Source organism: Nelusetta ayraudi, unplaced genomic scaffold (genome assembly GCF_046127955.1).
Source record: "Nelusetta ayraudi isolate G7.1 ecotype Tasmania unplaced genomic scaffold, CSIRO-AGI_Nayr_v1 ptg000004l, whole genome shotgun sequence".
In the NCBI taxonomy this organism is placed as follows: domain Eukaryota; kingdom Metazoa; phylum Chordata; class Actinopteri; order Tetraodontiformes; family Monacanthidae; genus Nelusetta; species Nelusetta ayraudi.
In genome coordinates this window covers 15,947,961-15,965,111 of record NW_027466054.1, presented here as the reverse complement: position 1 = coordinate 15,965,111, position 17,151 = coordinate 15,947,961, and the positions used below count along the sequence as shown (strand labels likewise).

General features: G+C 43.8%; 1 protein-coding gene across 1 annotated transcript; it reads right to left on the bottom strand.

Moving 5' to 3' along the window:
- Positions 1-1,895: 1,895 nt before the first annotated feature.
- On the bottom strand, positions 1,896-4,380 carry coq7 (coenzyme Q7 homolog, ubiquinone (yeast)). Its single transcript, XM_076038141.1, has 6 exons — positions 4,195-4,380; positions 3,430-3,608; positions 2,745-2,859; positions 2,395-2,534; positions 2,217-2,285; positions 1,896-2,112 (listed from the first exon to the last, which is right to left on the bottom strand). Exons 1-6 carry the CDS (start codon positions 4,265-4,267, stop codon positions 2,035-2,037), a joined length of 654 nt encoding a protein of 217 aa, XP_075894256.1. The 5' UTR covers positions 4,268-4,380; the 3' UTR covers positions 1,896-2,034.
- Positions 4,381-17,151: the final 12,771 nt, after the last annotated feature.

Below are 17,151 nucleotides of genomic sequence, written 5' to 3'. Positions count from 1 at the left end.
TGGATAAACAAATACACACATGAAAAGCTCTACTTAGCGAATTCAAGCTAATATGGTCCCTCACTTCTTGGAACCTCCTGTTAAAGGGTCGTGACTGGCGTACTCCAATAAGCACGCACATGATTTGCCCCTGGGAAATTTATGGTGACATGACAGTTAGCATCTGTGTTAGCTTTATCGCCCCTGCGGAGTCCACAAGGTTGAGCTCATCAGACAGAACATCCAGGCATCAAGCTTCTGGGGTTTCAGGTTAGATTAGTGTAGCTTGTCATGTGGACAAACAAAAGTCAGACTTTCCCCATCAGTGACGGGAGCATGGCATTGGATCGAACTCCCATTAGGCCGACCGACCATTAGTCCGAACAAAAAACGGCCATTGGTTCAACCTCCTTTGAGGTTTAATTCCTTTGACAGGAGGTAAGTAAAAAAAAAAAAATAATTAAACACCTTTGTTGGTCTGCTGTAAATATAAAGCTACAGTCAGCAGCCTTTTACCTTAGCTTAGCGATTAGCTTAGAGGATTAGAAAAAAATAAATTGCTCCAAGAGGCTGGTACATAAACACATCCCATGATGAAGCTGCGTGGCGTGTGGGTGTTATGTATATAAATTGTCCTCATCGCTGCTTAACACCCCCCGTGAAGACTTCAACACTAAATATTTATCTTTAGTTAGGGTGGCCAAACGTCCTCTTTTCCCTGGACATGTCCTGTTTTCACACCCTGTCCTGGGCGTCTTGTTTTTTCTGTTCTTTTTTTTCTTCTTATTTTGTAGTTGTTGGTTTTGCATGTTTTTCTTTTAAGAGATGAAAATGTTAGAAAATAATGAAAAAAATGTCCATTTAGGGCAGGACTTTTTTTTCCCCTTAAATATTGATCTTTGAGTAAACTTTGAGTATTACTTGAGTATATAATTTGCCTAGTCCTGGCTTTTGGTCATCCAAATATGGCCAGCCTATCTTTAGTTTCCTCATACCTGAAGTCCACAGTGAAGACATTGAGGTAAACTTTAGTCTTTTCCAGATAGACTGACAGACCGACTCAGTGAAATTCCAAATGTCTTCAAAGGAATACCTGATATTAGAAACCAAACTCTTCCTGTTCTTTGATTTTCATGTCACCTTAACTGAGCCATATGGTGGAATTTCATTTACTCATACATCCTATTAGCTCCACTACTGGCCATAAATTGCTGTATCACAGTGTCCCAAACCCTGAACCAAAAAAAACAACTCAACATCATGGATACAGAGGCCTTGGGTGTATGGTCTATGTGCAGTGGGGACAAACTGATATTGACCAAGACGGGAATGAACACCTTGGTCAATCTGCTGAAAGGCCTAATGGGGCCCCGAGACAAGCCCCCCTTGTCAATCCTATCTTGTCTGTGACCTAATGTTCCCAGAACAGCTGTGAGGGGGCGATTAGTGTTTAGGCCAGGATGACAAGTCATTGCTCAGCTTGATATGTGAAACAGGAGAGTTTGCTGAAGGGTACGGCGGCTGCGAGCGTGTTACAGCAGTAACGAGATGTCCTCATTTCATGTATTTCAGGTATTCATCGTTCAGGCTACTGTCAAGCAGGAGAACTTTGACTGACAACTTGAAATGACTTTTTGTGTTTCGCATTATGTGACCTCTTTTTTCGTGTGCAAAAAAAAACAACAACCGGGCATTTGATCTGCATGGAAATGAAGGCAATGCAGGGAGGAAGGTCTTTGTTACCTCTATGGAATCTTTCTAATGTATTATTGGACCAATAAAGCATTCTTGATGCAACACTAGACTCAAAGAAACTCAAATTCTCCTCTGTACTGTACAGTATGTGCTCAACATTTAAGTCTCTTCAACAATTTTTTTTTAATCTAAAAATCACACTGCTCATACATAACGGGATATTCCATTATAAAGTGCTTTATTTATTTACAATAGAGCCAATGGAACGACAAATTCACATATTCAATCAATGTATTTACACACAATGAGAGAAAATATCAAAACAGATAATGATGAAAAATTTCATATTTGAAATGCATTTTAAATACGCTCAGAGGCATAAATTGCGGCTTTGCAGCCTAACTGTATTGCATTTTTCAGCAACCAGAATCCAGGTACCTAGAGGCAGGGGGACAAAAAATGAAAAAAGCATTAGGAAGGCATTTATTTCACGTATCCCTTTAATGACCAATCAAGGTTCAGAACAAACTAATTACACTTACACTTTCAGCCTCGTGCTGCAGACCTGTGTCATGATGCTCCATTTCCTCGTCACGGAACTCCTTTATGATCTTTCAAAATAAAACGCATCCCAGTTTGTTTTGTTGCGTGTTGCAAACTGTCACCCATAAAACTTCTCTGGAGGCAAAGTGGGGAGGGGGTTGCACAAGGCAGACTGACCTGTAACAGTTCAATGTATCTCTCAGGGTCCTTTTCCATCAGAGCTCTTATCTGGCTGTTATAATGCTCTGAAATACTCTCCTCCACAGCCACCGTGCAAGCCATGGCACACTCTTTTCCCAGCAACGCAGTGGAGGCACCTGGTGTGTGTAGAAAAAGACACAACTGCACTTTTAATGATGAAATACCTAACGAGGAGCAGGCTAACTAAGAAAGCAAAAGGAAAAAGACTAGAAATAACCAATGATGTGGTCATCAGTGACACAGACCATGACTCTGTGATGTGTTTGCATTGCACTCTTCCTCCCATATTGTTACAAAAGGAATGGCTCTCAACAAGCTTTACCTACCAAGCACAAAACCAGCGATGTTCCAGAAGGGTAACAGCACGGTGGGGCGCACTCGGCTTTCTGCCAGAATTTCATTGAATTTCTCGAGGTGTTTCTTTTCTTGATCCCACATTTCCTAAAGAGAAACAGAGATGTGAGCATTTAGAAATAAATTGTGTAAAAATAGGCTCTGGTCATAACCAACTATTTCTATTTTAGCTGATCTATATCAGTGGTTCTCAAATGGTGGTGTCAGCACCCACATTTTTTTCTTCATCATGAAGTGATCCAAATTTATTCTACAAAAGTGAAAATGCTAGCCCACTTTCTATCATGTCTCGTAAATAAATGATTGAAATTATTCACCTGAATTGTGTGCCCTGCAAAATAAATGCCTAAAACGTATTAACATTCTCTATAAATATATATATTTTAAAATCCCACCCTTTTTTAAAAAAAGAAAAAAAAGGGGTGGGGGGGGGGGGGCTGACTCAAAACAGCTATGCAACCCACTTTTGGGTCATGACCCACCGCTTGAGAAACTCTGCTCTATAGGATACCCATTTTCAGATCTTGATTTTTTTCAACAACAATTTCAGGGGAAAAAAGCATCTCTTTACAGTTGCCTGCAAAAATTAAAAGCTTGCTGGGAGTGTTGTGACACACACACCACACACACACACACACCACACACACACACACACACCTGGATGAGAGGTCCAGTTCGAGTGCGGCCCAACACTGCCATCTGGCCGGCGTAGATGCGGTTGGCCCCGTACTCGCCTGCGTGGTCCACGCGCAGGATTCGATCCAACATTTGCTTCTCGTCGCTGTCGCGTGGGGGCGGAACCACACCGTAGGCACGCGACGTCAGCTTCAGGGGTGCTGTTAACGAGATGATGCACAGCACAAGAACACACGTAACCACGTTAAAATCCTCTTATGACCCTAATAATACATAGGCCGTCTGGACATATTTTCATTTTATTATGGCTGTAGAATTGTCCAAAAATGTGCAATGAGTGAGTGTTTCAGCTCCTCCTCCTCCACGCCCCGCCCCCCTTTTTTAAGAACATGTAACAACATATATATGTATTTATTTATTTATTTATTTATTTTTAAATGGAAGAAGAACAAAAAAAAAAGCCTGTTTATACAGCTCGTTCTATATTATTTCTATATCATTAGTGTTCAACAGCCCTTACAGACACGGCTACCTTTATAAGTAAACAAAATATTTTTGACTGTATCTATTAGTGAATTATTATTAGTTTTGCAGCGACAATGTGAAAATATCCAGACCTCATATTCGTGACCTGCCACCAAGATGCTCTTGCTCTGGTAGCGTTCCGCCATAAACAACAACGACGTACTACAGTTTGGCGTAGCTACATGAAGATGTGTGCCCTGACAGCTCCTTCGGCAACGCTTGCGCTAGCTCCTGTAGCTTCACCAGTGACAGTTGACTCACCTCTGCATTGTAAACACTGACGAATCACCGCGGAGCCGACGGTGTAAGACGCTGTGTGTGCGGCTTTGTGCATGGTGCCGAGTTTGTCCTTTTACAACCTGTTACTAAAGGCGCAAGGGAAAACATATGCGCAAACTGTCATTGACAGTGTCAGAAGTCTTCTTTTTTTTTTACGCACGTCGCAGATTGATGACGTAACCGAAGTCCGTCTTGCACAACTGCGCCCCTCCCATTGTTAAAAAAAAAAAAAAAAAAAAAAAAAACAAAGAGGGGAAAAAAGACAACAACGCCGTCTTCGTGGAATCTTTAAGAATTATTTTGACCGTCGATCAACAATGTATTTTTTCTCATGGTATTGAAAGAGTTATCACATATACATTGGTTGGGCTTATGTTTACCTAGCCAATGTGCAGATCTATTAAAAAAAAAAAAAAAAAAAAAAAGATTTTGATGCGTATTAGCAATACATTGTAGTTTTCGATCTGAGGCAGAAGATCATGGCTTTCCATAGACAAGGCTTTTATATACTGTATGTCTGTTTTGTCAATTTTTGTCTTTGTTGTGCAGAGTGGTCTAAAATTATCATCATGCCCAAGTTGGTTGTTAAGTTAAGAAGAGGCCTAGACTGAAGCTTATTATTATTTAAAATTATTTACATTAGTGTGGACATTAATGGGATGGAACACTAGAATTCGCCACTGTTGTCGCTGTTATTCTTTATGATTGAGGAGGAGTCGCTTACGCTGACGTCAAGAGTTGTTTATCCCTGCACAGGATCAACATCCTCAATGAGTTGCCTTTTTACTGTTTGAGGCTATTATACAACACAAACAACTCCACGCGTAAGAGGTAATTTGGAGTTTATGTAATTGATCTGCATATCTTTGGCCTGTGGGATGAAAACCAAACATTTAAAATAAGTGAAGCAAATATAGAAAATTACTTTTTGGCTGTACACCCATGGCCTTTCTGTGTCAAACAAACCAGGTCCGCTTTTATTGTTAAGGCCTGTTATGTAAAAGGCACAAAGCGCAAGAAAGTGAAAAACACTCAGAGAAAACAGAGAGTGACTGTTAGTGGCCTCTAGGTGGCAGTGATGCGCAGAAAAAAGGCCTTTATTGGGGAAGTCTGTCAGGCCAACAGTCTGGTACCTTTTAAGATAACTACTGTTATTATAAGTTCGATTGTTTCTTTCATTGCTCTGAAACTACAGTAACGCAAGTGAGAAGTGAGAAAACATACACATCAGCTGAAATGCAGAAAAATGTTTGCTAAGCATTTGAACAAAAACTGTGTCAAATATTTAGCCTCTCAAAAACCTTGTGATATTAGTCAGCATTATTCAGTGTTACGCATAAGCGTTGCCACAGTGGAGCGGTGGGGGGAGGAACACAACACAATTATTTCTGCAAAGCACATAAAATAGTCCCTGGACGCAGGAATCTGAGGAATGATGGGGTTGACTGCTGCAGAGCTGTAATGGACATGAGTAAACAAGGCCAAGGGCTGTGAATGACGGGGTGTGTCGGCCTTCTGCGTGTGTGTGTGCGCGCGCACGCACACCCGCGTGCGTGCGCCTGCGGTGAGACACCGGTTATGCACTTTCCTATCTGTCTGTCTGACTGCGGGTGGCGACGTATGTGCGGCTGCACATCAGGATGGGTGGGTCGCCCGCATGAAAGTGTCCATAGGTCACAATTTATCTCAAGGAGGAAGCAAAATGTTGACCGGAGTTGACTGCAAGTTGTGTCGCGCATTTTTGTTTACTGTTTCGTGTTTGTTTCCTCCTCGCACCTAAAACAATAGCGTCGTAAAAAGCCTGCGCAGTGTAATCAAAGCCTCCAGGGACCTGAAACTTTTCACAGTTCTAACAGGAGTTTGCTGTTGATGGAAGCAAAATGCTGTTCGGATGAGCTGCAGGCCTTGAAATACATTCAATACACAAACTGGGAGGCGTGTCTGCTCATCGCCCGCAAACCGTTTGATGCCGATATGAGGGTTTCATCAAAACCAGCTGGTCACTGAGGCCGAGTGAGATGAGCCAGTGGGTCAGACCGCTAATGTTCTGAAACTTTCTATAATCTGAACTTTGGTTGTAGATTTAAATGCTGCCATTTTACTTTTACATAATCAGGTTATAGGTTGTTTTTTTTTCTGTTTTCTGTTTTTGTGTTTGTCTCTTTTAGAGCCATTGACATTTCCCATAAAAGCAGCCACAGTTATGGAAAAAAAAAGCACATCCTGTTTGTGCAGCAGTGAACTTTTGTGGTAAAAAAAAAAAAAAAAGGACAAGTGGGGAAAAGGGAAATGTGTAAGTCGTGCGAACATCTCACAAAACTCTGTAGATCACCAGAAAACAGCATATTTAGCCCTCTGTTTACTGCCTGGTCTGAAAAAATACTCTCAGAGTTAGCGTCCTGCTAAGACAAATGGAAGGGAACCAAAACAAGACAAGACAAGACATTTGGATACAACACCTGCCTGGGGATGTCGATGTTGATGAACTGGGGAGGTAACAGACCCCTTTGTGACATCACAAGTCTTCCTGAACAGCATGCTTTTAGCACACAGTTTCAGAAAGGTGGAGCCAGTGAAAGATGCAAAGAATTGAGAAACTTTTGCATGTGAAGGCAAATATGTTTTCTGCAGTTTTCACTGACCTCTTTATTGGGCTTTTGTTGTGACCACCCTTTGAAGTGACTCTCCTACAAAGCATCCCAGACGTTTTCATCACAGAACCTTGTAATCATTTCCGTAGTGAAACTTGTTTTTGGGTGTCTTGTCCTTTTAATGGACTGTGGGCACTTTCATTAAAGCACAAAAGCAGGGAAGGAGGAGCAGCAGCAGCAACAACCCTTAGTATGACCAGATTAATCCAGAAATGAGCAGTCAAAGGATAAAAACTTGAACCTTGTTGACTATGATGTCAGGTCTAGCTGGCATAGAGGGTGGTCTCGGGATAGTGTCTGCAGACAGAGCAGAGCTCGTCTGGCAACTGTCAGAACACACACACACACACACACACACATACACACACACTCAGAGGATTAGTAGGGAGAAAAACTGCATCCCCTTTGCATCTCATGTGGTTTGGCGGAGGCTTTACAGTGCTGTCTGACAGGTGTACGCTCACCACCACAACAAGCAAACACTCGTCATATCAGCCCGTCATGGGTACAACCAAGTATTCAATGCTCAGATTTCACAGCCACTGCTGCAATTGAGGGGGAGCGCCGTGACGTGAATGATGCACATGCCGGCTCTTAAGGCTACATAGGCCATAGGCGCATATAGTGTGTCCTGCCGTGTTTGTGTAATGTTTGCACGCGTCGGGCCGAGGTGCGCGTGTGAGTCTGCGCACCCTCCCGCGCTCACAGGGCTCTTGGTCAGACAAGTGCATAGCTGTGGTGGGACCGAGGCTGGGCACCTCGAGACTGAGGTGAGTCAACAGCGTCTGCTCTCACCGAGATTAGACATGATCGGTCTTGTCTCATTTGGCCCCTGCGGTGGGACAGTGTGTGTGTGTGTGCGTGTGTGTGTGTGTGTGTGTGTGTGTGTGATTTAGGTACGAAGTTAGTTATTTAGCGTCTGCAGCTACACACACACAATATGGTTCTTCAAGAGACTGCGTGCGTGCACGAGTGCTTTTCGTTACCCCAAATGAGAGAGTTCACCCGAAATTGAAAAGTCACCATTTCGATGGGAGGCTCCAGTGATGTTTTCTAATCCGCGTGACCATTCCGGGGTTCTGCAGTTTGATAATCCACCAGATGGGAGTGCAGTATGTCGTGACCAAATAATCATATGTCATAATACAGTGACAAGTATGAAAAAGCATGTAACATGTCACCATATCAGTATTGTGGTTTCATTCCAATCCTTCTGGGCCAACCTTGTAGAAAACCTCACCATCCTTTAACGTGGAAGTGAGCAGTGAAGTGGGTGTTTTTTTAAGATAGGGCTGGAGATAATTTATGCCATATTAACACACCCATCGATTTTAGAAGTAAGAAATAAGTGTCTCAGTTTCTCAAGCGACGACGCCACCAGCGGAAAACACTACAGTCATCTCGGCGTTCGCTGCCGCTCCCTGTGACAAGCAAACCACAATTGATGCGTAAATTCAATGGAATCCAAGCCTGTTATCCAAAATAAGCGTAAAGCCAGATGTACATATTCATCAGCTATCCTCATTAAAAACAACATATATGGACCAGAGCCAAGACAGATGACAGTGCGGGGGGGAAAAAATATACAGTCATAATTCTGATCATAAATCTGACTGGAGATTTTACAGTTTTGCTGTCCCAACCAGACAGAAGGCCTTTTTCTTAAACAGGAAACATCAACACAGGCTCCAAAAACAATAAAATAAAACACCATCAACTTCTGCTATAGCTGATTTCTTTTTTTTGGGGGGGTGGGGTGGGTGGTTGATTCTGAAATGTCAAATACCACAAATAACACAATGTCAAAATATGTCACTATTTGAGTTCATGGTCACGTTTTGAGGTTGGCTTCAATCCAAAGACAACACTGAAGTTCATGCCTAAGGGTAAAAAGTCCATATGAACCCTAGTACAGGAGCTCAGAAAGAACTCTTGCACTGTGTGTGCACCAAACCGCATTCTCCTTTGCACGTTATCCCTGTTTTTTTTTCCCAGGGTGCACCAAGGACACATGCATATCATTTTCACGTTACTGACCAAGCAGGGGAGCTGCGCTGCACAGCCCAGGCTGCTGCTTTTGTTTACAGAAGACAAGTATTCTCCGTGAGAATGGAAGGAAAATTGAGGGGGAATCGCTTCAAATTCTAAGTCATTTTCCTTGATTTTCTGTGAGATTACAGCATGAGAAAAAAGGGCTACTTTGGAAAGATTATTTGCTTATGTACATCTGTGATTTCCAACCAGTCAGCTGCTTGTTGCTCATTGTTTCGGTTTCAGGGTGAGCACATTTGTGAGAATAGAACAAAGATCAAATAAACCGATGTAAAGCTGCACTATCTATCTATCTATCTATCTATCTATCTATCTATCTATCTATCTATCCATCTATCTATCTATCTATCTATCTATCTGTCAGTGTGGACTTCACAAAAACCTACATGTGTCCTCATGTAACATCACAGACTCTGAAGACGCAATCAAGAGAGAGAGAGAGAGAGAGTGAGAGAGAGAGAGAGAGAGAGAGAGAGTCCCAAAACCACTTTCTGGCTCCACTTTCTTCATTTATAATTAACAGTCTGGGATTAGAAAGAAGAAAGGTTGGTGTTTGGGTTGAATCAGCAAGGGCTGTGTGACACTCAACCATACTGACGTAGGGAGACTATTATTGACGAGCTTAGAAAGTGGGGGGAAAGTAAAGCTGTGTACTCTGCTTTCCACAAAATACACAAAATAAACCCTTCCACCGCGGGGTATTCCCCTCTAACGCAAGTTATTCATCCCAATTTGTGACAGAAATAGCTTGAGGGAGAAATGAATTGAGTTACATAAGGAATTGTTTCATGGTTTGGAAACCAATGTCTCGTAGTATCCAATAGTGTAATAGTGGCAACATAAACATTTTATGATTCACAGGCACCCAATTTCCTTTAAATCTCCACCTAACCCCCCTATTTTCAAATGACTGGTTGCACATGATTAAAACAAATGGAAAGTGATTCACTTGTTTTCTTAAAAACCAAGAAATAAAATTTGTTTGCGCCATACAGACCTAGTTAAATCCCCCTCTTAACCGCCCGCTGTCATGGACAGGGAAGAGTGTATTTAGCAGCGTCTGGTACAAGTTAAATGGCTCTTCTCAGTCTGGCACAATTTTATTCCGCCGTTGTTTTCGACATGAGAGGGTTCCGAGGTGAACCCCCGGATCTGTTTGCTATCGCGATGGACGTGTGCGTGTTCAGGCAGCGCCGACGCCGAGACACGCTCATTTTTCTGAATGAAGTGGCGGGATAATGAGCCCGCCAGTCCTCGGCGCACGAGGAAGCCCGCGCGGAGAGAGGGAAAACGTTAACGAGACGGGCAACGTGAAGGAAATGTGTCAACAAACTCTGGAGAATGAGTCAAACACCGTCTACAAACCGAGTCAACAGAAATTTCATAAACCTCAGCGGCAAGCTCGGGCACATCAGGCTGTTTACAGAGGGAAGGAGTGTTTTCTGAGGGATCTTTCCCCTGGGTCGATGGATTTTAACGGATTTATTTATATTTATCTAGTTATCGTTGATTCCCACTTCTGGCATTTAACATTTCTCACATAATGGTTGATCCATATATAGGGAAAGGACCCATTTGGAGGGTGTGAGGGAAATCCGGGCCAGCCCTCATTTATAAAAACATATCATTTCAGCTGTATTTCCCGTCGGCCACAGGATGTGGCTCCCTCCTTGCTGTCCTCTATGGTTTTTCCGGAAGTCGTGCGTGTACTCTTTGATTTTCATGGTGCAAAGTGCAGGTTTTGAGTGTCTGAGCGCCCACTCAAGTACAAATGGGTTCGCGCTGCAGGAAATGAGCGCCGCTGTTGACTTCTGGGAACATATATATATGACTGACTTCCGTTCATGGCCACAGCTGTTTGTTCTGTTTTTATTGTATGTATGTATGTATGCATGTTTTAATTTACTTTTTATTTTACTTGCTTTTTATCTTTAAAAAAATGATATTTGGTATGAATGGATAGTCCATTACAGCATGACTTTCAAATGTAGATTTAACCACAATGGTTGGAATCCAAGATGCAGTGCAAAGTATGAAAACAAGCCATTTAATGGTAGATTTGACACTCCCACGAGTTAAACAAGTGCGAAAGAGCTGGCAAAACACATTAAAACAGGCGTAAAACAACAACAAAAAAAAGAACAGCCTTTAAAACGCGGTTTAATTTCTGCGGCAGCCGGAATGTTAAACATCAACAAAATTCAACAACGCCATATTGCGTTCGAGCAATTTGTTGGTTTTGAATAGGGCAGTGTTCTCAAAGAGGCAAAGGGAGGGGAAGGTTCCCTAATAAATGTCGCCGGCATAATCTTGGCCTCCCACTCATCGCAGGCGCTATTTTTAGGAGGGCTCTCTGTCCGCAATCCACAACAGAGGAAAGCAGGAATTGTTTTTTGTCGTTGCTCGATGCGCCACATCAAGTGGCCGTGTCCCATGATGAGCCGCTGCCTCCACGCGTCACCGGAGACCAGAGTGAGTGGGAGTCCGGCTCCACAGTCTATTAAGGCAGCAGCCAGGACTTGTTACCCGGGTTATTGGGTAACGAATGACGGGGTGGGGGAACGTCCTGCGCACTTCCACTCGCTGCTATTTTGGGGCGGCTGCAGGCCTGTTTTGACTTACGGTAGAAACCACAATATCCTATTAACAATTGCTGAAGTAGCCAGCCAGCGTTTCACTCAGAGGGGCGGCGCAAGTTGTAATGCAATTCTCAGCAGAGGCGAGCTGAGACACACTGGGGCTGTGCAGGGAAACATGGATGGACGGCTGGATGGATGGATGGATGGATGGATGGATGAACAGATGGACGGCTGGATGGATGGATGGATGGATGGATGGATGGATGAACAGATGGACGGCTGGATGGATGGATGGATGGATGAACAGATGGACGGCTGGATGGATGGATGGATGGATGAACAGATGGACAGCTGGATGGATGGATGGATGGATGGATGGATGGATGGATTGGCTAATGATTTGGTGGCGGGATGCAATAGTGTTCCATCATAAGCAGTCTACAAATTACAGTGAGTGTTGAAGGTAAATTCCTCATGTTTAATTCAGCTTAAAGTGAAAGACAAAAGCCAGAAAAAAAGCACAAGCAGTGTTCTGTCATCTTGAGTTTTTGCAGGTATGATCTTCAAACACAAGTGCAAAAGACAAAAAAAAAAAAAAAAAAAAAAGATTAAAAAAAGTGAAGTCAGATTAGTATCCATTTGTCACACTTGGCCAGATGCCCTAATGAAGAGCTGGATCCTGTCGCATGGTGCTGCACAACATCTGCCTCCGTCAATTCTTCCTCTTCTAAAATATCTAAACAGATTAGAGCACAAAAGATGGCACCCCTAAAAAGATTTTGGAATGCTGGCAGGCAGGCAGGCAGTCTGAGCAAACGTCTCATTTAGACCCAAAGATTATGATGCACTTCAGGATTCAAGCTGCCAGGTTTGTTTTATTTGTTTGTTTGTTTTTTTGGACAATTGATTGTTCATGGTGTAAATGAAAAAGTCACAAAGACTAAGCCAATTTGTGATCCCAGGACAAACATCAAGATTATCGATTATCGATCGATTAAATTCTGCCATAAAAAGTCAATTTTAAAACAAAAATAATGGTCCTGGTTCTAGAAGTTCTAGAAGAGTCGGAAGGTTCTGATGCCAATTTCATTTTTGGTTCAGTGTTTAAAGCGTCTCTGTATCTGAGTGATTACTGGTTAAAAGCTATTTTGACGCTTCAGTTGCTGCTGTTTATGTCAAAACGTTCACATTGTTTTCATTGTTGCTATTGTTATTCTTATTTTATTTTATTTCTATTTTTTGTGTGTGATGCTGAAGTTCCCAACAAATGCCTCTGCCACCCCTGCCATTTCTCCGTCTGGCTGTCATCCCGAGTGGTTTTCCTCTGAGGGGTAATCACAGCCTCAGTCAGACACCTTCTGGTTCCAGGGCACTTGGGAAAATGATGGGAAGCCATCTGCCGTCTGAGAAGAAAAAGAACATCTTTACTGTGTCTGAGGTTTGGAGATGTTGGGTTAAGATGAAAAAAAACCTTGAAAAAAGAGAAAAAAGAAAGAAAGAAAAACCAAGGCTATGGTCAACCATTGGCTTTCTAATTCTGAATTAGTTGCGCAACTGACGTGCCAGTAGTTTGGCTGTGAAAGGAGTCCGCAGCCTCGGGATGAATGTCAGGCCAGAGAAGGAATTGTTAAAAAAAAAAAAAGAAATCATGTCCATTTCTGACGAGTTCAAGAAAATAAAATATGTTATTCTTTCACATCCTATTGGTCACTGACAAACAACTGATATAGCTTTGTGTATTAGCCCTAATATTTTTCGCACTCACACTTGTAGTCAGTCCCAAGTTATAAATATTGTTGTTGCTGCTGTTGTCATTGTTGCGACCTCCATAACCAGAGAAATGCCCACATGCTGCTCTTGTTTGTTGCTGAAGGGCAAAGATGCATAGTTGGGTCAGTAAATTACAGGCTGCATGTATGGATTAAAATGTGCACACTTATGTATATGTGTGTGTGTGTGTGTGTGTGTGTGTGTGTGTGAGTGTGTGTGTGTGTGTGTGTGTGTGAGTGTGTGTGTGAGTGTGTGTGTGTGTGTGTGTGTGTGTGTGTGTGTGTGTATGTGTTGTAATTGATCATGTACATCGCACTGTGCTGTCACAAGTTTACAACCTTTCTAAAAATGCACTGGATCGCATCAAGGGGCAAACAATTCATATACCACTGACGCCTCCGCGGCTAGTTGGCCCGGACGAACATCAGCCGAGCAGAAGCGGAACATTCATGGTGATGCCACGCTGGCTTATTTGCCATCAATCTGCCTTTGCCCACTCTGAAATAAACCTGAAACATTTGATGATGTTGACAACATGAACTTAAGAAACTTGAAGGGGGGTTGAGGGTGGTAGAGGAATCGAGTTTTCTCCTTTCAAATCTTTTTATTATCTGATTCCACCCACAACACAAAAACAACAATGATACACTGAACATGAGTATTGTATACCAGAAACATTACAAAACCTCCCCCAGGAGGGGCTGTGGAGTGTCGATGTTATCAAAAACCTGTTATCTTGAAAAGGGAAAAGAAAAAACTTGCAGAACAGAAAATACATAGATGTTTTTGTAAATTTGCAAAGATCTTGAGGTAAAACGTTGAGCCTACCTGCCCACCCCCACCCCTGGCTTCACACAAGTTGAGTAACAGGCACACTCACAAAAAAAAAAACAGGAGTAAAAGACAGTGGATTTTAAGTAGAAGAGAAAATAAAAGTAATTGGCAGCTTCAGAAATCCAAGTGTTCAAAGGGCCATACCATGTTACAACCTATGTTGTATGAAAAACTTGAAAGTAAGTTAGAAAGGGTTGCCAGGTCTTATAAAACTTATCCTAAACCTTTAAGTGAAAAGCAGCCATTCCCTGTTGTCGTGGGTCTAAGCTGGGGTCATACCTTGGACAAGTCACCCGTTCATCACAGGACTAACACACACACACACACACACACACACACACACACACACACACACACACACACATTGACACCCACCGACTTTTTAGAGTTGCTAACGTACGTGACTATGGACTATGGAAGGAACACAAGAAGCTGAAGAGAAGCCATGCAGTCCACCAGTGGTGCTAAACAGTTTCAGAATTAATCAACATTTTCTAACGTCCCATTGGATCACTTCCCTTTCCAGCTGTGATGTCCAGGAAAAATCAAGAAATTCTGAACAGAACCACCTCCAAGGCTGGTGATGCTAATCACTGCCTCCTGACTAGTGGATTTCTCTCTACAGGCAAATAACACACACACACACACACACACACACACACACACACACACACACACACACACACTTGCATGTACAGTATGACCTACTTCACTCACTCAAAGTTAAAGGATCCATGTGAGACTTGAATGTCAAACTCTGCCATGCAGCAAAGCTGCAGGACGGTCCGAGGAGGCATTGTGGGTAAAATCTGCAAGGGGACGGGGCGGGGCGGGGCCCAGAGACCAGTTCTAATTGCTTTGCGTAGGCTGAGACATCTGCATTTAAAGGGCCGCATTGTTGGTGCTGCGCAGCTCGTTAAGGAGCGCAGAGTGAAAATAAAACAGGGCGACATTCTTTACCCACCTGTTTTTTCACGCGTTTTTTAAGCCCCTCCCTGCCGCTGTCGCCGCTGCTGCTGCTGCTGCTGCTGCTAAATTTATCCCCCCTTTGCACACACACACACACACAACGCCAGGAGCCAAAATGACAGCATTATTTTGACTAGACTGTTTTTCCCTCCCGGGGGAGCGAGGGCCCAGCGGAAGTGTAGGTGACCTAGACTGGTTAACCGCCGCTCTACCACCAGCCGGCCGGGGCCACTGCCACCCACGCAACCGCCCTCCGCATCCACCACCCGCTGCCAGCTGCCAGCTGCACATTACTACTACTACACGCCATGGCCACAAGTGGCGCCGCTCCATGGACGGCCTCCCATTGGGCCCTCGCTGGACAGCCTTTTTTTTTTTTTTCCTTCTTCTCTCCTTCCACTGGTGTAAACAATCGGCCGTCTGGCCATAGTCTGGCACACAGCTCACTTAGGCGTATTTACAGGCCGAAGCGTGTGCATGTGTGACTGTGTGTGTGCGTGTGTGCGTGTTGTCTATGTTAAGCCACCTCTGGTGCTGCTGCAGCAGTGGTTTGCACAGTTTCAGCTTGTCTCTGCTGCACGTGCCCAATCCTGTGTGTGTGTGTGTGTGTGTGTGTGTGTGTGTGTGTGTGTGTGTGTGTGTGTTATCTTTGTCCTACTTTTTCACCTCCTGCTATTTTTCTTTCTTCCTTCCATCCTTCTCCCTTACTTCTCTGCGCTATTGCAACATTTCCAACCTTAGACTCCTGCCTGGGACTGATCAGCTGAAGAGTCTTGGCACAGAGTGAAGTTTTCACTCTGGACGGATATCAAATCCGTCCTCATAGCATCAAAAAAACTGAAATTGAACATCGTGTAAGTGCACATTTGCATATGTTTTTCTATTTACTCGCAGACCCTTTACGGAGACAAACTACAAATGTGAAACGCAACAATTACATTTGAGCGCATGTTGTAGATTTTCTTTCGGGGGGGACCACATTGCACAAGGCCCAAGAGAGAAATTTGCATAGAAAAATGTCCTACTTCTGCCAAGTGCCAGATGTTGCCGTATATCAACGGCTGATTGGAAAACACTAGTCCACCAGGCAGAGACGGATGAAGGTCAAGATGAGAAGAAGAAAAAAAGCGAGTGCAGTCTTTCCTTTCATCGTCTTTTCCTCGTCTGCACCGTAAACTTCTGCAGTCTGAGCTCTGCACTGACGCAAAACGTCCCCCACACTGCTGCTGCGTGGACAATGCCTGAGGTGTGACACGCCACTGACTCGGTCTAGGGCACGGAGACATAACACAAGAGTTGGTCAGGTGTCTTGTTTTTTGTTTAAATCTTCCCCCTCGCGGCTACGCTTACGCTGAGCTTCGTTAAACTCATTTATTTTAGTCCAACCTCCGGCAGGATAAACGGTGGCGGCAGCGAGCTTGTTTTGAAGGTTTCTGATCCACAGGCGGCACCTCGTGAGCCGCCCACACCCATAATGCACTGGGGCACCAAATATTTATCCCTGACCTTTGTGTCAGCCAAAACTGTCCTTCCCGTTTTTCTCATGACACCTCCATTCAAAACACAACACACAAAAAATGTACTTGTATTCAAATAACGTCACGAGTCAGATTACATAATTCCGAGGCAATTCCGAGTTGATGTTCCGAGTGGCACGCGGCGCTGCCGGAGGACGACATACAAAGTGATGACTCACTTTTGAAAGAATAATAATATTAAAAACACTAATGATGTGATATTTGCACATGGCGGAGACGCCGGACCTGGAGGTGGTCGGCCGTCTCCGCTGAGACATTCCACGTTTCGTCCCTGCGGCAGCGGCGGTGCTCGTCCCCGGTCGAGACGCTGTCAGACTTTCCTGCGGTGCAGCTGCGCCCAAGTTTCCTCCACCCTACCCCGCCGTCTCCCCCTCACCCCACCACCACTCCGCCCTTTTGACCGTCATCATTCCATGATGCCGCTCAAACCAACTTCAGAGGACATAAAGTACACATTCTCTTGTTTTTCTCTCGGGTCTCAGCACGTCACGCAGGCCCACGCGTCCCTCCGCTACTCTAAACAGCCGCACGGCAAAAATGTCAGCG

What these genes read in the sequence shown, in the direction of transcription:
- coq7 (XM_076038141.1), bottom strand. Translation starts at nt 4,267, where the DNA reads ATGCACAAAGCCGCACACACAGCGTCTTACACCGTCGGCTCCGCGGTG. An exon ending in TCAGTGTTTACAATGCAGAG is followed by an intron (nt 3,609 to 4,194) that starts GTGAGTCAACTG and finishes TCTCGTTAACAG; the next exon opens with CACCCCTGAAGCTGACGTCG. An exon ending in CATCGCTGGTTTTGTGCTTG is followed by an intron (nt 2,535 to 2,744) that starts GTAGGTAAAGCT and finishes TACACACACCAG; the next exon opens with GTGCCTCCACTGCGTTGCTG.